The sequence below is a fragment of the Prionailurus viverrinus genome, chromosome B2 (assembly GCF_022837055.1).
Source record: "Prionailurus viverrinus isolate Anna chromosome B2, UM_Priviv_1.0, whole genome shotgun sequence".
Classification (NCBI taxonomy): domain Eukaryota; kingdom Metazoa; phylum Chordata; class Mammalia; order Carnivora; family Felidae; genus Prionailurus; species Prionailurus viverrinus.
Genome location: NC_062565.1, coordinates 87,633,329 through 87,653,886, shown reverse-complemented (window position 1 = coordinate 87,653,886; position 20,558 = coordinate 87,633,329). Strand labels below are relative to the sequence as shown.

Below are 20,558 nucleotides of genomic sequence, written 5' to 3'. Positions count from 1 at the left end.
TTAAAGCCAAGTTTTCCCTAACTTTGAAGTGCCACAGTCGAAGTTAAGACTTCTCAGCCAAAATTGAAAATGAACAGCCCTGTCTCATACTTTTGAACTGTGACTTAAAGATATACTGCAGGTTCCCCCAAAGTCAAATAAGTCTTTAAAAACTGCCAGAAGGAATGAAAAGTTACCACCATGCTACCAGCAATGAGAAATGCTTTCTATCATCAAGACAAGAGTAAAGCATTTTTCTTAAGCTTCCCTGTTCGGCTCCTCACAAAACGTTGTGACAAATGGATGAATGCATACCAGAGAAAGGATGACAGGTGACTGCCAAACAAGCAACTTTTGCCTCCACTGCTGGAATTCACTGACTCCCAAACTCATTGCGCTCAAAAGCAAGAACTGGTCAAGACTAACAATGTCTACAGAATAGTGTGTTTAGAAAAACAGCTCTTAGTATGCATTGGTCAGGATAGGTCAAGTCTGGTGGCTCTGCTATTTTTTTTTTCAAGGACAGAAAATACATCTGTTGATATAGAGTCCTATACTACATGCTTTAGCAGAGACCTATGGTACATAATACAGCACTGGTACCCTTACGAGGACAGAGCGGACAGAGCAGTACCCTTACTAGGACAGAGCGGGATGCAAAGAACTGAATGTGTCCATGCTGTCAGGAAAGACACTCCAGGCTGGAACTCTGCCAGCCGACTGAGGATTGTGGAAAACCATCTAAGTTCTCTGCTACTCTCCCGGAGGCCTGAAGTGCCCAGCTTTATGCTAGACTAGTGGGTTAGTTTCCGGACAGGATGTGGCATCAACCCCACAGAGGTTCCTTTATGACTCTATCCTTGGGAGGAGGATTTAACACAACCAGGCTCAGGTTCCTCATATGCAAACTAGAGATGACGATCTCTCTTACAGGTTTGGTATAGCCTTACAGAGTGCATGGTATGCAGGCAATCCACAGAGGAAGTTTACTATAGCACTGTAGTCATTTATTTATGGAAATTTCTTATCTTTTCCATAAAAAAGTACAAACGAGTATATATGGAATACTGAAAAAATAACGAAGTATAGAATATTGAATTAATAGATAAATGAATTTTGTAGTCTGAAACAGATTTCTTATTTTTGTTCCAATTACTAGAATTACTGGCTGGTTTATAAGGTACCAAAGGCTTTTTCCTTTAATGGTAAAGCTTCTCCTCCATATGTTTGCTCTAATTCTCAAAAAACTAAAACTTTACACTTATAGTCTAATTATCAAAGGAATGACTGGCATTAGTGTGAGTTCATATTAGTCATTTTTTAAATAGAACCAAACTCATTACTAGTCCCTAAAAATAGGGACACCATGGGTATATTTATGATAAATAATATTTACATTAAGAACACTTTCTTATTATCTATTTTTTCACATTAGACTGCCCATATTTTTAGTGTTTATAATGCTACCTGAACAATTAAAGCCAAGAATATTTCTACTAAATTAGCATCTTGAATAGGAGCATACTTAATCCATGCATTAAATTAAAACTATTATCCTTATTATTTCTGTCACACTTGAAGAAACCACACAAATGGATAGGTAATGAATAGACTCAAAATCTGTAAAGGAAGTCTCAAATTTACAAAATATCTATAAAGGGTTGAGGCACTTGAAAATACAAATTATATTTATGTCACCTAGAGTGAACAGATATAAACTTGTGACCCAAAACATATAAGTAATGCACCATGTATTATTTAAAATAAATGAAATAATAAATGAAGGGTAATATCTACCACAGTGCAGATGTTAGCTGCCCTTCAGAATATCAATAATATTGTCTCTAACTCCCAATTACTCATTCTATAGATTGCTGTAATCCTGCCTCCAAAGATTTCTGCATGGTCCAAGCAGGGTTAAGCTCTCAAGGTCACCTCTACCAGTCTCTGGTGTCCTGGCTTTCTATGTTCTTGTTGGATCTTTTTTTTTTTAATGTTTTTTTTAATGTTTATTTATTTTTGAGAGACAGAGATACAGAGCGCGAGTGAGGAAGGGGGAGAGAGGGAGACAACAGAATCAGAAGCAGGCTCCAGGATCTGAGCTGTCAGCATAGAGCCCAACATGGGGCTCGAACTCACAAACTATGAGATCATGACCTGAGCCAAAGCTGGACGCTCAACCAACTGAGCCACCCAGGTGTGCCTCTTGTTGGATCTCTTATCCCTGTCCTGCCATCAACCAGATTCTTCAGCCATTGCCCATTTCCATGATGTAGCTTTAACCTTCTTCTCTCCTCTTGGGAACAAAGAAAATGACATATTTCCCATATTTTTAGGTAAGTAATTCAGCTCACTCTTTATTCTACCTTTTTTTAATGTTTATTTTTGAGAGAGAGAGAGAGAGAGGAGGGGCACAGAGAGAGGGGCACAGGAGAGGGGCACAGAGGATCTGAAGTGGGTTCTATGCTGACAGCAGAGAGCCCCTATACGGGGCTCAAACCCACAAAACACGAGATCGGGACCTGAGCCGAAGTTGGACACTTAACCCACGAGAGCCACTTAGGCTCCCCTTTACGCTACCCTTTTTTAGATCCATCTAGACAGACACAAATGGATCGCCTAAACAAAGGCTGTTCTCTCCACAAGAAGGTAGACGTTATGTGGCTCAAGTCTTGTGCCCTGAGAAAAGTGGTCAATTAAACAATTAAAAATAATCAAATCATTGTTGATCTAAACAAAATCTGGGTATGATGATTTTTCAGTGTATCTTTTACTTTCAGTTGTATCATTTGGGAATTCTTTTTATAATGTAAGCATCTGTTTTTGAGATCTTTGTTGTAGTGATAAACAACTGTATTGTTTAGTTTCTTGGGAAAAGCATGGTTTTCAAAAACCAGAGACACAGAGATCAAATTCCAACTTTATCAAATACCAGTTGCGTGATCTGTGAAAATCACTTAGCATCTTTAAGCCTCATTTTCTGAGCAGCAATGTGAGGGTAAATAAAATGCTACTTCTTTAGAATAAAGGGAAGTCCATTTAGGCTAAAACCTTTGTTAATTATTCTGGAGAATGTAAGTGATCTGATTTGCTTTCTTCAAGCCATTTAGCTCTTTTATTAATTTTTTTTTTCCTTTTAGCTCTTTTAAAATCATTGTAGAATGGACATTTCTGTTGGCTTCATCTCAGTACAACACTGCAGTGGTTTCGTTTTTATCTCTTTCAGATGGGGAATGGTAAAGGCAGGGGCAGAAGTGAAAAGAGAAGATAAAAAGTAAGTGCTAGAGACAGACGGTTTGTGAGAATCTAAAGCAACAAAGAGGATTTCATTCTTAGAGGACATTCCAGGTCACTAGGAACTTTTAAGTTGATAATGCCACATTATCAAGCTCCAAACCTATATCAGGCAGATGGCTTCCTCACATGGAAGCTGCCTGCAGGGTTAACACTCTCTCATGTACTTACTTGAATAACTCACTTTGTCCTCCCTCAAGCAAACCTTACGTCCTTCACACTCACCTAACCCAACAAGCTGAACCCCTTCCGATAGGATCCTTTGGACCATTCCCAGCCTAAAAACCTTCCATCTTGAGTGAATCCAAGGATCTGCCCTCTCCAATTCTCTGCTGAATACCACCAAAAACTAGGACAGAAATTTACAAACTGGGCCACCACAATTTTGTGGTTTCCAACCTTGGTATGAGCTCTGACAATTTTTAAAACATGTCCATTCCCTCTGTTTTCTCTCAGAGGCTTTTTTCCACTCAAGGCCACCTCCCTCAGACCCTCTACACTAGTCCTGACACCACACAACCTCAACAGACAACCTTGTCTCTCACTTGACTTGATCGACAAGGAACCTCCTCAGGTTGCTGCCCCTCATCTGGGAGCTGACTTAGGTCCACATCCCGCATCATCTCCTGCCCTCCAGGCTTAGAGTCTGAGGGGTTTCCTCTTCTCCTGTCCAAGACAGAACCCCTCCCAAATCCCTCCTCCTGTGGTATCCCATGGACTTATTACCATTCATCACCATTCCTGGTACCCAGGAGGTGCTCTCAGCCTTTACTAACCAAAGAATGCCCCATTCCTGTCCCCTTCTATTTCGCTCTCTCCTTTCCCTTATCTACCAATTTGCTTAATGCACTTGTGTCCTTTAAAGAGTTCCTTCCTTTGACACTGGATTTCCTCTTCTAGCTAAGTCTCTTTTCTCTCAGCCAAACTTTCATCCTTTTCTTCCCTTCCTATTCTCCTTTTTCTTCCTAAAGCCAAAATGCTGTGTATTAATTTATAATTTAAAAATGGAGCAGGGCAGCTGGGTAGCTCAGTCAGTTAAGTACCTGACTCTTGGTTTTGGCTCGGTCGTGATATCACGGTCATGAGTTTGAACCCCTAACAGGGTCTGTGCTGATGCTGTGGAGCCTGCTTGGGATTCTCTCTCTCTCTCTCTCTCTCTCTCTCTCTGCCCCTCCTCTACGTGTTTCTCTCTCTCTATATCAAAATAAATAAATAAACTTAAAAAAAGAAAAAAAAGAAAAACCGTGGCTGTCACATGGGCTGAAATATGTGTGCATCTAGAAACAGCACATCCTCTCCTAGTAGGCAGAGGATAATAATTAGAATGTTGTCTGGCAAGCTCAGATTCGGGGAGTGAGCTCTAGGTGATATCCCGACTTCTGGCCTATACCTGCAGTTTGTACTTCCTCACTCCTCTTTCACACCCTAAACCACTGCATTCTAGCTTTCACTTTCTTCTACTCCCCTAAAGCTACTTTCATTGAAATTACCAAGTAGTTTCTGAGAGAAAATTGCAGAGAAATATTCTGGACCTTGATGTCCCAACAGTATTGGACACCTCTCACCAGGCCCTTTCTTTTTTGGTTTGATTTCGTTAACACTTGTCCTCTGACCTTGCCCATCCCACATTCTCAGGCTCCTTCCTCAGACCCCTCCTCTGCACCCTCCTCACTAGCATCTCCCAACTTTCCGCCTTGGCCCTTTTCCAGTCCAGCTCTTGCCCATCTGTCTCCTTACACTCTCCACTGCCTCATTTTATCTCATCTTGCTGTGAGACTCTCCTCTCGTACATTTGTTCTGAAAAGCAGAAGAAAAGGTGCTGTCTCTGAGTCTGAGGGGCAGAGGTTTTGGTTCTAGCCAGTGAAGGGTGGTTGAGTTAAAGCTACAGCTGAGTGAGTGGGGTCTGGGGAGGCGTGGAGGGATACTAGTGTGGGGTACAGGGAGGGCTTGGCGAGCTGAGTAGATCCCACACAAAGCTTTCCTATCAACTGGCTTCTTCCCATAGGGTTCAGCTGCCTGGGCACAGGCACAGAAAATTGGACCCCTGGGTTTGTTCAAGAGCGAGTGCTTGCCAGAGGGCAGGAGAATTATTGAAATGATTGGATCATGAAGCCCGCTCATGATGACAGGGAGGGGTTAATGAGTAAATGGGAAGCAGCCCAGTGGACCTAAGGCCAAGTTAGGAAGAAGGTGCTGTGAACCTTTGTGAAACCTGCATGAAGTACCCCCTGCTTTGCCCTACTTCTGGCCCCAGGAAAGACTTCTATCATCACATATATCACACACTATATTAGAATTATCTGTTGAGTCTGTTCCCTCTACTACACTGAGTCCCAGTGCAGGACCTGTGTCTCATTCTTTGTCACTCCACACTACCCTGGTAGAAGACTAAGGGTGGTTAGGAAACTAACTCAGGGTCTCTTGGTTGGTGAGAAGTTTCACATGCTCTGTGACCTCAGGACACCATAAGCCAGCCTCCACTGCATCCCCTGTTAATTCCCAATGTTTTATATGTAATTTTTTGGATGAGAGTAAAATAATATTTACAAAGATAGAGAAAAGCTAAAGCTACAGCATTTAAAAAATGTTTATGAAATTTTACATTGTTCTAATTTTAATGAGTATTAGAAATCCAAAGTCCCTCTAGTAGGTCTGAATAAATTAAAGTTATTTAAAATGGGGCAATGCAAGCTTCATATAAATTTAATCAAGATGAAAATAAACATATCTTCTAGGGAGTTAAAGAAAGAAGCTTTAACAAATGTTCTTTCATTAATGAAATATCTGAAAAGCTCTTTTGATTGTCAGCTCCTAGAGGGTAGGAAGTGTATTTGCTGAATTAATCTTATTTATCTAGGAACCAGCACAAGACTTAATAAGGATGTAGCATTCACCAAGAGAATCAGGAAAGCACTAAATACTGCTTTTGAGTAAATACAGTAGCATTTGTCTTATTTTTACAGTTTGAAAGCACTACTTTTGTGGTTAGCTTCCCATTATCTTGGTGCCATTTGACAAAAACGAAAAGGTAAGCTGTTCTGCAAGATGAGCTCAGGATTAATTTTCACTCACAAAAAGGGATCTTTTTAGTAGTTCACAAACAATATCTCACAATGGAAAACGTACCTTTTAAAGCACAACTGCAGGATATTTAATGCTCCTTTTGCTTCAGTATTGTGAATTTCAAGTAGAAATGATGTGGAGCATTTGTGAATTGGGTCACAGTGTCAAATGCTACAGGAGCCTGTAAAATTTGACTATCTCTAACATCTTAAATTAAATGCTAATGGGCATATCCATACAGCCTGCTTTTCTGAATTCATCTCTGCTTGTCTCATTTTAAAAACCATGGACAGGTTTCAAGGTGTCCTGACCCCAAAATGGACAGAGAAAAGGGAGGGAGTATGGAGAGGGAGTGAGCACACTAGAAATACTGAATCTCTAAAGAAACATTCACTTTGTGTTTTATGGAACAGAAATAAGCCCCTAAAATCCACATTCTAAAATCTGTACTTCCTACAACTCAGACAAAGCTTGCAAACAACCAGGAAGATGGCAATGACCTAATCCCCCATCAATTAAATTAGAAATACTTGATTATTTGGTAAAGGATAAGGAATAGAGTCAAATATTTTTATTTGCAACAATAAATCTGGGTAACACTTCTAGATCTGTGATAGGGCAACATATACCTGCCTTGTTTTTTTAAGGGGTATACCTAGTTTTTTTAATCTAGTACCCCTCCCTATCCATGGTTAGATTCACAATTGATTTATGACAAGCTGGTCCTGAGGAAAGAGGCAGACGATTGAAGGTATTAGAAGTGTCACTGGTGATTTCCTTTTCTTTCCAATTAAAGGTATTGTACTGTATACTGGGAAGTGAGTTTTTCATCTCAAGTACACAGTGGGGAGAAACAAACCTGAGAAAATTGGGATTGTTTTCATTAAGTATGGTTAACACAGGCAGCATACATTAGTGCAAAAGAAGAACAAAGAAAATGTATTTCCTTTCACAGTAGGGGCAAAACCAAGTGATACAGCAATATAGGTAATAAGTTGATACTTTTAATAAAATGGAAAAGGAAACATACAGACCCATATTGAAAGAGAAATCAGCTTGATACCAGGATGATAGATCTAGCCAGTCTAGAATGAGCTTCTGTGTTTTTCTAAGGCCTCACTAAAGAAGATATTAAGTAGTCAGACCTTTAAGAATATGTAAGGGAAACTGCAGCATTTTTTAAAAAGATAGTTTAATAGCTAAGAAAATAGGAAATATTTATTAAAATATTTGTGAGAAATTCATATAAAACTTAGAAATGCATTAACAACATATGGAAACTAAATGAGTCAATGGAAGGAATGTAAATTGGAAGAAAATATAAATTACATTGATTTCAGCCATCCATCACTGTTTTGTTATCCTAGGCGAGTACAGATCTCTTCCTTCTGTTAGCAAAGGCTCATTTGTAGCCAAGTTTGAAATTTCTTCAGCAAAGCCAACAAGATATAGTCCTGGTGGTTATTTTCTTAACTATTGAAATATACACTTAAACAAAAGGGAGTATTTCACCAGACAAACGAAGTTCTTATCTAAATATATCTATTAGACACACTAATGTACAAACAAATATCTAAAGTTTATTTGGTATATAAGACCAGTAATTATTGGATCTATCTCATTTATCCTCTTCCTTAGTCCAATTCCTAACTTCATTCATTAATTACATAACAGTTAAATACTGACAGGAGCTACATTTCTTCAATGAAAATCAATAAATTGCCAATAATTGAGACATTATCCAGAGAAGCTAAGACTGTGGCTGTCTCCCTGGTTATTGAGGACAGCAGAAGGAAAAATGGGCAGAATACAAATGAATTTAATTTAAATGCAAGGGAGAATTTTGTCAGAGCAGATGTTAAACAACTAGAGAAGATTATTGAAGGAAGCTGAGAAGTCTTCAAGATTTACTTAAAGGTGATTGCTTCTCCCACTTATATCAATGGATAAATCATCCAGACAGAAAATCAATAAGGAAACAGTGTCTTTTAATGACACATTAGACCAGATGGACTCAACAGATATATACAAAACATCCCAACCAAAAGCAGAATATAAATTATTTTCAAGTATACATGGAACATTCTCCAGGAGAGATCGCATTAGGCAATAAAACAAATCTCTATAAATTTAAGAAGATTAAAATCAGATCAAGTACCTTTTCTGACCACAATGAAACTAGAAATCAATTAGAAGAAGAAAAAAAATGGAAAAAACACAACCACATGAAGGCTAAACAATATGCTACTAAACGAACAAAAAAAAAGGGTCAATGAAGAAATCAAAGAGAAAATGAAATACATGGAGACAAAAGAAAATGAAAACACAACAATCCAAAATCTTTGGGATGCAGCAAAAACAATTCTAACAGGGAAGTTTATAGTGATACAGGCATACCTCAAACAACAAAAAAATTTCAAATTAACAACCCAACCTTACACCTAAAAGAACTAGAAAAATAAGAACAAAGTCCAAGGTTAATAGAAGGAAGGAAACAGTAAAGATCAGAATGGAAGTAACTGAAACAGAGACTAAAAAAATAACAGACAAGATCAGTGGAACCAAGAGATGGTTCTTCAAAAAGATAAACAAAATTGATAATAAGCCTTTAGACAGACTCATCAAGAAGAGAAGAGAGAGGAACTCAAATTAATACAATCAGAAATGAAGGTGGAGAAGTAACAACCAACATCACCAAAATACAAAGGATAGCAAGAAACAACTATGAAAAATTGTATGTCCACAAATTGAACAACCTAGAAAAAAACAGATAAATTCCTAGAAACATATAATCCTCCAAAACTGAATTCAGGAAGAACAGAAAATCCAAACAGACAAATTACTAGTAATGAAACTGAATTATCAAAAAATTCCCAACAAACAAAAGTCCAGGACCAGATAGCTTCACAGATGAATTCTACCAAGCATTTAAAGAAGAGTTAATATATATTCTTTTCAATCTATTCCAAAAATAGAAGAGGAAAGGGAGCTTTCAAATTCTTTCTGTGAAGCCAGCATTACCCTGATACCAATACCAGATGAAAACACTACAAAAAAAGAAAACTATATCCAATATCCCAGATGAAGGTAGATGCGAAATTCCTCAACAAAAGATTAGCAAACCAAATCCAACAATACATTAAAAGGATCACTCACCATAATCAAGTGGGATTTATTCTTGGGATGCAAGGACAGTTCAATATCCACAAATCAATCAACATGCTATATCGCATTAAGAAAATAAAAATAATAACCGTATGATCAGGACTTCTGAAGAAGATGGTCTGTCATCTCAGGAGGAATCTCAACTCACCTCGTCCTGCAGTACAACTAGATAAAACCCTCTCAAGTGTAAATAATTCCCCAAATGACCCAAAGATGGCAGTACATACTCTCTGCAACTAAATGTAGAGAAGAGGCCACTTCAAAGATGGTAGGAAGGGCAAAGATGCAAGTGAGAGCTAAATAGGCCTACAGAACTGTCTGCAGAAGAGAGGAACTCCACAGCCCAGAGAGGGGAAAGAAAAGACTCTCATAAGGAAGCCTGCATAGGGAAGATGAATCTCCATAGTGTCTGGCTTTGAAAAGCAGAGGGGATGAAATGCACACAATCTTACAATCAGAGGAGTTTAAAACTCAGAATTAAAAAAAAAAAACCAGCAGTCTTGTGGGCTGGGAAGGTGAGAGGAAACTGAGTCCCCACATTAGGGAGACAACACAACAAAGAGGTCCATGTAGATATAGCATAGAAGCAGCAGTTTGAAAAATACCTGGGGTATACAGGAGAGAGATTTCTTATTAATCTCAGAGTGCAGCTAGAGGGATAGGGATCATTGGGAGACTTCTCCAGGAAAAAAAAAGAGCTGGCAGGCACCACCATTTCTCTCCTCATCCCACATGGACACCTCCTAGAACCAGTGCAGTACCAAAATTCTACACCTAATTTGCTAAAAGCACACCCTACCCCTGTGTTGTCATGCAGACACACCCCCCACTCATGCCTCAGTTCCAGGTCCCCTCCCACAGGAGAACAACACAAACCTTGCTAACATGATCTGGCCTACCCTTGAATGCTTCTCTGGGTCCACCCACTCATCCCAGCCTGCCTTGTGGAGGAAGCTGCAGGTTCCCTCCCACCAGCACAAACCTTGGTGGCACCATGCACTCCACTCCCACGTTCCCCTGCAGTTTGGTAATACTGCATCTCTGGCCAATGCCTGGTCTGACTCAAGTTAATCCAACAACAGCCCCACACTGGTTCACTAAAAACACAAGGACCAAACCTTGCCCACAATAGGCAAAGAGAGTCATTGCAGATGATTGGATGGAAGGAAAATGCAACAGAGCCACAAGAGCAGGGCACATACATCAATACTTTCAAGACACTCCTAAGGTGCCAGGTTCTGGTAAACAGAGGATACTGCACTGCAGGGCACTAAAGGACCTCTTCTTCATTAGGTCACTACTTTCAAAAACAAGAGATGTAGTTGACTATCCTAACACATAGAAATAGACACAGAGAATTACACAAAATGAGGAGACAGAGTAATATGTCCAAAATGTAATATGTCCTGTTCTTTTGAACAGGAGAAAATCACAACAAGAGACATAAACAGAACAGAGATAATATGTCTGACAGAGAATTTAAAGTAATGGTCATAAAGATACTCAACTAGAGAAGAGTAGAGGACCTCAGTGAAACCCTTAACAAAGAGACAGGAAACATTAAAAAGAGCCAATCAGAGATAACTCAATAATTGAAATCAAGTTTACACTAGATGGAATAAATAGTAAACTAGAGGAAGCAGAAGAACAGATCAGTGAGTAATGAACAACTGAGTAATGGAAATCAATCGAGAGGAACAAGAGAGAAAAAAAATGAAAACAGACTGGAATTGACATCATCAAGTATAATAACATTCACATTATAGGGATCCTAGAAGGAGAAGAGAGAGAAAAGGGGGCAGGAAATTTATTTGAAGAAATAATAGCTAAAAGTTTCCCAAATCTTAGGAAGGAAACAGAAATCCAGATCCAGGAGCCACAGAAGGCCCCCAACAAATTCAACCCAAAGAGGTCCACACCAAGGCACATAGTAATTAAAATGGCAAAAACTAGTGATAAAGAGAGAATTTTAAAAGCAGCAAGAGAGGGGTGCCTGGATGGTTCAGTTAGTTAAGCATCCAACTCTTGATTTCAGCTCAGGTCATGATCTCACAATTTGTGAGTTTGAGCCCCATGTTAGACTCCATGCTGACACTGTGGAGCCTACTTGGGATTCTCTCTCTCTCCCTCTCTCTCTGTCCCTCCCCTGCTAAAGCACATACTCTCTCTCTTTTCTCTCCCTCCCTCTCTCAAAATAAATAAATTTTTAAAAAGCAGCAAGAGAAAAGAAAACAGTTATAGACAAGGGAAACCTAAGGCTGTCAAGTGATTTTTCAGCAGAAATTTTGCAGGCCAGAAGGGAGTAGCATGAAATATTCAGAGTGCTGAAGGGAAAAAAACCCTGCAGCCAAGGATATTCTACCAGCAAGGCTATCATTCAGAATAGAAGGAGAGATAAAGAGTCTCCCAAACAAAAGTTAAAGGCATTCATGACTAAACCAGCCCTACATGAAATGTTAAAGAGGACTTTTTGAATGGAAAGGAAAGCACATAAGTAGGAGTAAGAAGAGTAGGAAACACAAAAGGAGTAAAGTTATGTGTATCTATAAAAATCTAGTCAAGGGATTCACAAAATAAAAATATATAAAGTATGACACCATATACATACCTAAACCATGAAGAGGGGAGAGTAAAAAATACATTCAAACTTAAGCGACCATCAATAATATAGACTGCTGTATGCATAAAATGTTATATACAAACCTAATGGTAACCACAAATCAAAAACCAGTAAGAGTTATGCAAAAAACAAACAGAAAGAAATCCAAGTGTATCACTAAAGAAACTCAACATGAGAAAAAAGAGCATGAGAAGAGAGGAATAGAGAACTATAAGCACAACCATAAAAAAGTAACACAATGGCAATAAGAACATATCTATCAGTAATTACTTTGAATGTAAATGTACTAAACACTAATAAGACATGAGGTGACAGAATGGATAAAAAAGCAAGACCTACCTATATGCAGCCTATAAGAGACTCATTTCAGACTTAAAGACACATGCAGACTGAAAATGAAGGCATGGAAAAGCATTTATCATGCAAATGGAAGTGAAAAGAAAGCTGTGGAGGCAATAGTTATATCAAACAAAATAGACTTTTAAAAAATAGTGTAATGAGAGATAAAGAAGGACACTATATAATTATAAAGGGAACAATGCAACAAGAAGATATAACAATTGTAAATATTTATGCACCCAATAGGAGAGCACCTAAACACATAAAGCAAGTAATAACAAACATAAAGAAAGTAATCAATAGTAATACAAAATATTAGAGGACTTTGTAGCAATGCAACATAGTAAGTAAGTCCCACACTTACATCAATGGATAGATCATCCAAACAGAAAATCAACATGGAAACAGTGGCTTTGAATGACACATTGGACCAGATGGATCTAATGGATACATTCACAACAATTCATCATAACAGCAGAATTCATGTTCTTTTCAAGTACACATGGAACATTATCTAGAATAGATCACATGTTAGGCCACAAACCAAGTCTCAACAAATTCAAAAAGATCAACATCATACCATGCATCTTTTCCAATCCCAATACTATGAAACTAGAAATCAATCACAAGAAAAGAATATGGAAAAAGATGATATTAAACAATGAATGGGTAAACTAAGACATCAAAGATGAAATCAAGTAATATTTAGAGACAAATGAAAAAACCCAATGGTCCAAAATCTTTGGGATACAGCAAAAGCTGTTCTTTTTTAAAAAATTTTTTTTAACCTTTATTTGTTTTTGAGACAGAGAGACAGAGCATGAACGGGGGAGGGTGAGAGAGAGGGAGACACAGAATCTGAAACAGGCTCCAGGCTCTGAGCTGTCAGCACAGAGCCCGACACGGGGCTCGAACTCACGGAGTGCGAAATCATGACTTGAGCCGAAGTCGGCCGCTTAACCAACTGAGCCACCCAGACACCCCCAGCAAAAGCTGTTCTAAGAAAGATGTTTATAGTACTACAGGCCTACCTCAAGAAGCAAGGAAAATCTCAAATAAACAACCTAACCTTATACCTAAAGAAGCTATAAAAAGTTGAACAAACAAAACTCAAAAACAGTAAAGGAAGGAAATAACAAGAGATTAGAGCAGACATAAATGAAATAGAAACTAAAAAGAAAAAAAAATAGGACAGATCAACAAAACTAGGAGCTGGTTCTTTGTAATGATCAAACCTTTAGGCAGACTCATAAACAACAACAACAACAACAACAACAACAACAACAAAAAGAGAGAGAGAGAAAGGACTCAAATAAACAAATCCAGAAATGAAAGAGGAGAAATAACAACCAACACCACAGAAATATGAAAGATTATAAGAGAATATGGTGAAAAATTATGTACCAGCAAATTGGACAACCTAATAGAACTGGATAAATTCCTATAATCATATAACTTCCCAAAACTGAATCAGTAAGAAATAGAACATTTGAACGGATGCATTACCAGTAATAAAACTGTATCAGTAAAAAAAAAAAAAAAAAACTCCCAAAAAACAAAAAATTCCAGGACCAGACAGCTTCACAGGTGAATTCTACCAAACATTGAAAGAAGAGTTAATACCTATTCTTTTCAAACTATTCCAAAAAATAGAAGAGGAAGAAAGCTTCAAATTCATTCTATGAGGCCACCATTACCCTGATACCAGAACCAAATAAAAACACCACACAAAAAAAGAGAAGTACAAGCCAAAATCTCGATGAAACATAAATGAAAAAATCCTCAACAAAATTAGCAAACCAAATTCAACAATACACTAATAAAACAATCATTCATCACAATCAAGTGGGATTTATTCCTGGGATGCAAGAATGGTTCAACATTTGCAAATCAATCAATGTGATACATCACAGCAATAAGAGAAAGAATAAAAACCATATGATCATTTAAATAGATGCAGAAAAACCATTTAACAAAGTACAACACATTCATGATAAAAAAAAAAGTCTCAACAAAGTAGTATTAGATCGAACATACCTTAACATAATAAAGGCCATATATGACAAACCCACAGCTAATATCATACTTAAAGGGAGAATACTGAGAGCTTTTCCTCTAAGATTAGGAAAAAGACAAGGATTTCCACTCTCACTAATTTTATTCACCATAGTACTGGAAGTTCTAGCTGCAGCAACCAGACCAGAAGAAAAATGAAAGGCATCCAAATTTGTAAGGAAGAAGTAAAATTTTCACTGTTTGCAGATGACATCATACTATTTGTAGAAAACCCTGAAGGCTCCACTACAAAAACTGCTAGAACTGATAAATGAATTCAGTAAAATTGCAGAATTCAGAATCAATATATGGAAATCTGGTGAATTTCTATACACTAATAAATAGCAAAAAGAGAAATTAAGAGAACAATCCCATTTACAATTGTGCCAAAAATAATAAAATCCCTAGGAACAAATTTAACCAAGGAGGTAAAAGACCTGTACTCTGAAAACTATAACACACTGATGCAGGAAACTGAAGATGACACAAACAAATGGAAAGATACTCCATGCTCATAGATTGGAAAAGCAAATATTGTGAAAATATCCATACTACCCAAAGCACTCTACAGATTTAATGCAACCTCTATCAAAATACCAACAGCATATTTTTGCAGAATTAGGACAAACAATCCTAACATTTGTATGGAACTACAAAATGCCCTGGGTAGCAAAAGCAATCCTAACAATGAAGAACAAGATTGGGGGAGGGAGGGCGGGTATCACAATCTCAGATTTCAAACCATACTACAAAACTAGAGTAATCAAAATAGTCCAGTACTGGCACAAAAGTATACATATAGATCATTGGAGCAGAATAGAGAACCCAGAAATAAACCCATACTCACAAGGTCAATTAATCTGTGACAAAGGAGGCAAGAACATACAATGGGGGAAAAGACAGTCTCTTCAATAAACAATGTTGGGAAAACTGGACAGCTACATGTGAAAGAATGAAACTGGACCACTTTCTTACACCACACACAAAAACTCAAAAAGCATTAAAGACCTAAATGTCAGACCTGAAACCATAAAACTCATAAAAGAAAACAGACAGTAATGTCTTGGACATCAGTCTTAGCAGTATTTTTCTAGATATGACTCCTCAGGCAAGAGAAACAAAAGTAAACTCTTGGGACTGTATCAAAATAAAAAGCTTTTGCACATTTAACGAAACCATCAAAAAAACAAAAAACCTACTGAATCAAAGAAGATACCTGCAAAACATATATCTTATAAGGGGTTAATATCTGAAATATATAAAGAACTTACACAACTCAACCCCAAGAAAATAAATAATCCAATTAAAAAAGGGTAGAGAACCTGAAAAGACATTTTTCCAAGGAAGACACATACATGGCCAACAGACACATGAAAAGATGCTCAACATTACTAATAATCAAGGAAATGGAAATCAAAACCACATTAAGATATCAACTCACACCAGCCAGAATGGCTAGTATCAAAAAGACAAGAAATAACAAGTGTTGTCAAAGAGGTGGAGAAAAGGGAACCTTCATGCATTATTGGTGAGAATGTAAACTGGTGAAAACACTATGGAACACAGTATGGAGGTTCTTCAAAAAAATGTGAAATAGAACTACAACATGATCCAGTAATTCCACTACTGGGTATTTACCCCCCACCCCACCCCACCAAAATGAAAACACTATGGAAAAGATATATGCATCCCTATGTTTACTGCAGCATTATTTTCAATAGCCAAATTATGGAAGCGGCCCAAGTGTCCAATGATATATGAATGGATAAAGATGTGATATAATATATATGTGTGTATATATATAGATATAATTATTATAATAATCTAAATGGAATATTACTCAGCCATAAAAAAGAATCAGCACATGCCATTTGTGACAACATAGATGGACCTAAAGGGTATTACGCTGAGTAAAGTAGGTCTGAAAAAGACAAACACCACACAATTTCATTTATGTGTGAGCCCTATAAAACAAAACAAATGAACAAACAAAAACACCAAACACAGAATCATAAATACAGAGAACAAACTGGTGGTTGCCAGTGGGGAGGGGGGTAAAATACATGAAAAAGATTAAGACATACAGATTTAAAAAAAAGTGGTTGTGTCTTCTAAATACAAACATCTCAAAGTTACTCTTAGTATTTAAGTTATCTTATATTCCTATTTCTCTTTGTCCTGGACATGGGAATTCAACAAGTTCCATCTGCGTTACAAAATGAGTGTCCTCTGAGAGGTGATGGGACTTTCCTCCCCAGTGGGCAACGCTTTCAAAGGAGAAGAGTTTAGATCTTTTCAAGAATTGGATTGGAAACACAGGTTGATAATGTGATGTTAATAACTTACGCCTCATAGACTCCCTCTGTACCAGTGAAAAGGTAGCCAGTAGGGGTTTGCTGGAATATCTGCTGTGGATGAAACAAGACTGGCAGTGAGTGGACTACTACTGAAATTGGGCCATGGGTACATGGGATTCACTATACTAGTCTCCTTTTTTCATAATCAAAAGGCTTAAAAAAAGTGTAGACAATGTAAATTAAAATAATAAGTACACCCAAATAATCAGTAAGAATGGAAGATTAAACAAGAATGAAGAATTTAGGATGGTATGCACAACTATAATCCACAGATAATACAAAAACATATCTTAGCCAATAACTTAAATCTCTTCCCTCCATGTACATGGCTCCTACCTGGAGATATACCTATTGCTATACCCATCAAAATGGATTCACTGGACTTTTACTTTGCCTGCCCTGTCTTCGATGGAACATCTCCTAGTCAAGCAGCCCAGAGTGGTTAAAAAAAATGGCAAAGAATCTAGACAAGCCACAAGGTGTGTAAACCAATCCATGAGTATCAAAAACTGACAATCTAAACAATAGAAGGTTTGGTAAGAAAAGGATGTGATGGGCCATTAATTTCCACCTTGAATTTTTACTCATTGAGAAAGTCACAGAAAGCTCAATTATTTCCAATTACATTCCTCTCTAAAGAGTAGGTTTCCAGTAATAAATGTTAATTAGGTAAAATGGCATCCTTGGTTCAGTGGTTCAATTAAACATGGCCACAACTACCAACACTCAACTTTTAAATTTATGCCACAATGAAAAAGTGTTTTTTGATAAATCCAACATATGAGGCACATTCTACCTGATATCCAAAGAAGACCATCAGCCACATATCCAGCATGACATGAAAGGGATCGGTCAAAGGACTGCACAAAAGTCCATTTGTTCTTCTTGGGGCAATATCGCTCAACTGTAGGCAGAACCTGGCGCAGTTCATTTCTACCCCCAACTGCATAGAGGTATTCATCCATGGCACCCAGCACAAAATGCTCCCGGCAGTTTTTCATGGGTGCTATCTCCGCCCAGGAATTACTGCGGGGGTCATAGCGACAGGCAGTCCTCACAGCACATGTCCGGCCACTAGCATGCTCAACTTCTCCTCCTGCCACAAACAGAAAGTCCCCCATGACTGCTACACAGTGGTGGCTCCTTCCCACGGGCATGGGAGCCAGCTCACTCCAGTTGGCAATGGCAGCTATGAGAGCATTCTCCTGGTCAACAGGATTGAAGTACCGAAGTTCCTTGACTTTACAGACCTCACGCTTTTTCCCACCAATGATATATAGAGTGTCTGACTGGAATCGCGGTTTGGTCCTGCGAGTTTGCCAAACGGGCTGTGCATAGATGCTCTGGTGGTACTCCAGGGCCTCATTGACAAGAGCTGTTGCAGTTTCACTTGCCTGGACGAGGGGGTGGGACAGGGCAACTGTATGGAGAGTATCCACATCCATCAGGCCAAAGCGTATATATTGCAGGAGCTCATCCATGTACTGGTAATGGCAGTTGTGTTCCAACCACCTCACAGCTAGCTGAAACAGAGGGAAGGGGGATGAGAGAATACAAAGGTAAGAAAGAGAACCAAAGCAGTGGTGTGCAGGCAGGTCACCTTGTATTCTTTCAGACACTTCATAAATGTATCATAAGATACATTTTTTTTCTTACAAATAGTGTAACAGTAGAATATTTTGATACTCAGCTGAGGAATATTTTTTCTGCATCAGCAGAGACACAAAAGAGCTCAAGCATTCTTGTAGAGGCCAAGAGCAATGTTTAGCAACACTAGAGGAGACTTAAGGTGGCAATTGGGAGGAACAATAATCACTTTTCAAAGAATGAGAACACTGTTGTGAAACAGCCTGTTCTCGTTTCATGCAGAAGAGTCATGGTATACCCCACCCCAGGAATGTCTATGGTGAGCAGTGTCACCACAGTACAAGCAGTGTATGTCAACCCATGAGTCAAGATGCTGTATCAATTTGAGTACAAATGAAAATATGTGATCATCTGAGACCACAAGGTATACTTGGGAGAAAATCAATATGACACTAGTAAAAGGATTTAGAAACAAAGAGCACTTTCCCCCCTGTCCCCTTTGGTAGGTCTAATCAGTCAGGAAACAAGAGAAGAAAAAGGAAGACTGTAACCCATCAATTTTATTTTTATTTCCCAATTAGTTTTCATCTTGGAAATATTTGTTGTTTGCACATACAAGATACTGGCAATTTGTTAGAGCCGTTTTCACAAAACAGGATATGGAGAATGTTATCTTTTTTTTTTTAATTTTTTTTCAACATTTTTTATTTATTTTTGGGACAGAGAGAGACAGAGATGAACGGGGGAGGGGCAGAGAGAGAGGGAGACACAGAATCGGAAACAGGCTCCGGGCTCTGGGCTGATGCCATCAGCCCAGAGCCCGACGCGGGGCTCGAACTCACGGACTGCGAGATCGTGACCTGGCTGAAGTCGGACGCTTAACCGACTGCGCCACCCAGGCGCCCCAAGGAGAATGTTATCTTTGTATTATGGACACAACAGTGAAATGTAATCTTAACCTTTTTGTTTAGGTCTAGATCTCTTTCAAGAAGGAAAAGAGTAAGAATTCTGGGCTACAGATATATAGAATTTCTTCAAACTAAAGAAGGTGTACAAAGTCATAAACAATAAAATTATACAATAATTTAGAAAATACCATCAACAAAAAAACCAATTCATGTTACAGAACACGTTATGTAGTTTAATTAATGTGACTTAATATTTAAGTTTGGCAAATTTTCCTACATACCAACATGAAATATATCTAATATCTCCAGGCAACACATTTGATATAAATTATCCTTAGCACCTATATTAAGCTAGATCTCCTAGATAATATAAATGTGGATGTGAAGGAATTAGCATGAAAAAGTAAAGTAATAAATTAGAATATTAAGTAATTGTGACCAGTGAAACTGGGGTTCTGGCTCTGCTTTTCAGCTGATATGTATCACTGGGAAAAAAAATCTACAGAGGGAGGTGAAGGAAATGTAGTGCTCTTGGACCATTACTCCTAGGCAAACATGAGCTGGGTTTTCACCTGGTGAAAAGGATCATGAAACTCTCTGAAGAACTACATGATTTCATTTGAGAGTTTCATACATAGTTTCTGTATTCATTTTGACAAATGGCTCCAAAAGGCAAGGCATATTTGGGGCTTTTCTTTTTAGCTTTCTGAATGAAGAGAATATAGGAAATGAATTCACATCTAATATATACTAAATTGCATCTCTTGATGAACTACGTAGTAAAGAGAAATGAAAAAAGAATGCTAGGTAGCCTATCTCTGCCAAGAAGGCAGACAGCAAGAAGGGCAGATGACTGACATTCCCTAGCTGTTTTTCTAGAAGCTGGCTTTTTTTTTTAACTTAAATAAGATACCAACTTGAAGAAAAAAAAATGTATCTGTGTATGGTAATCATGAACAATAATCAAAGATACTGTAGAAGAAAAACATCACTCAGCAATCACCAGGTCTGCGCCAGAAGTAGAGAAGAGTTCCCATAGGCAACATCCTGATTTTTTTCCACCCTACATTTAGAAATTTCAAGGAATGGCATTCCGCCATTTCCCTGGGAAGATAATTCAACAACTTAATAAATGATCTTCCATTCTTTGGCCACAGAGCTTTCAAAAGTTCTCAGGGATAAAGTCATCCA

General features: G+C 38.1%; 1 protein-coding gene across 15 annotated transcripts in view; it reads right to left on the bottom strand.

Annotated features, from left to right (window-relative positions):
* Positions 1–20,558, bottom strand: part of KLHL32 (kelch like family member 32) — a 247,118-nt gene that overhangs the window by 40,600 nt on the left and 185,960 nt on the right. For 9 of the 15 annotated variants that reach the window (XM_047859200.1, XM_047859204.1, XM_047859196.1 and 6 more), the window contains one exon: positions 17,669–18,395. The exons of 2 other annotated variants lie outside the window; for them this stretch is intronic. In XM_047859200.1, the coding sequence (XP_047715156.1) occupies positions 17,669–18,395 (727 nt within the window). Of the gene's footprint in view, positions 1–17,668; positions 18,396–20,558 lie in introns of those variants that run through there. 4 more of the 15 variants (XM_047859207.1, XM_047859206.1, XM_047859212.1 and 1 more) reach the window with 4 other exon arrangements.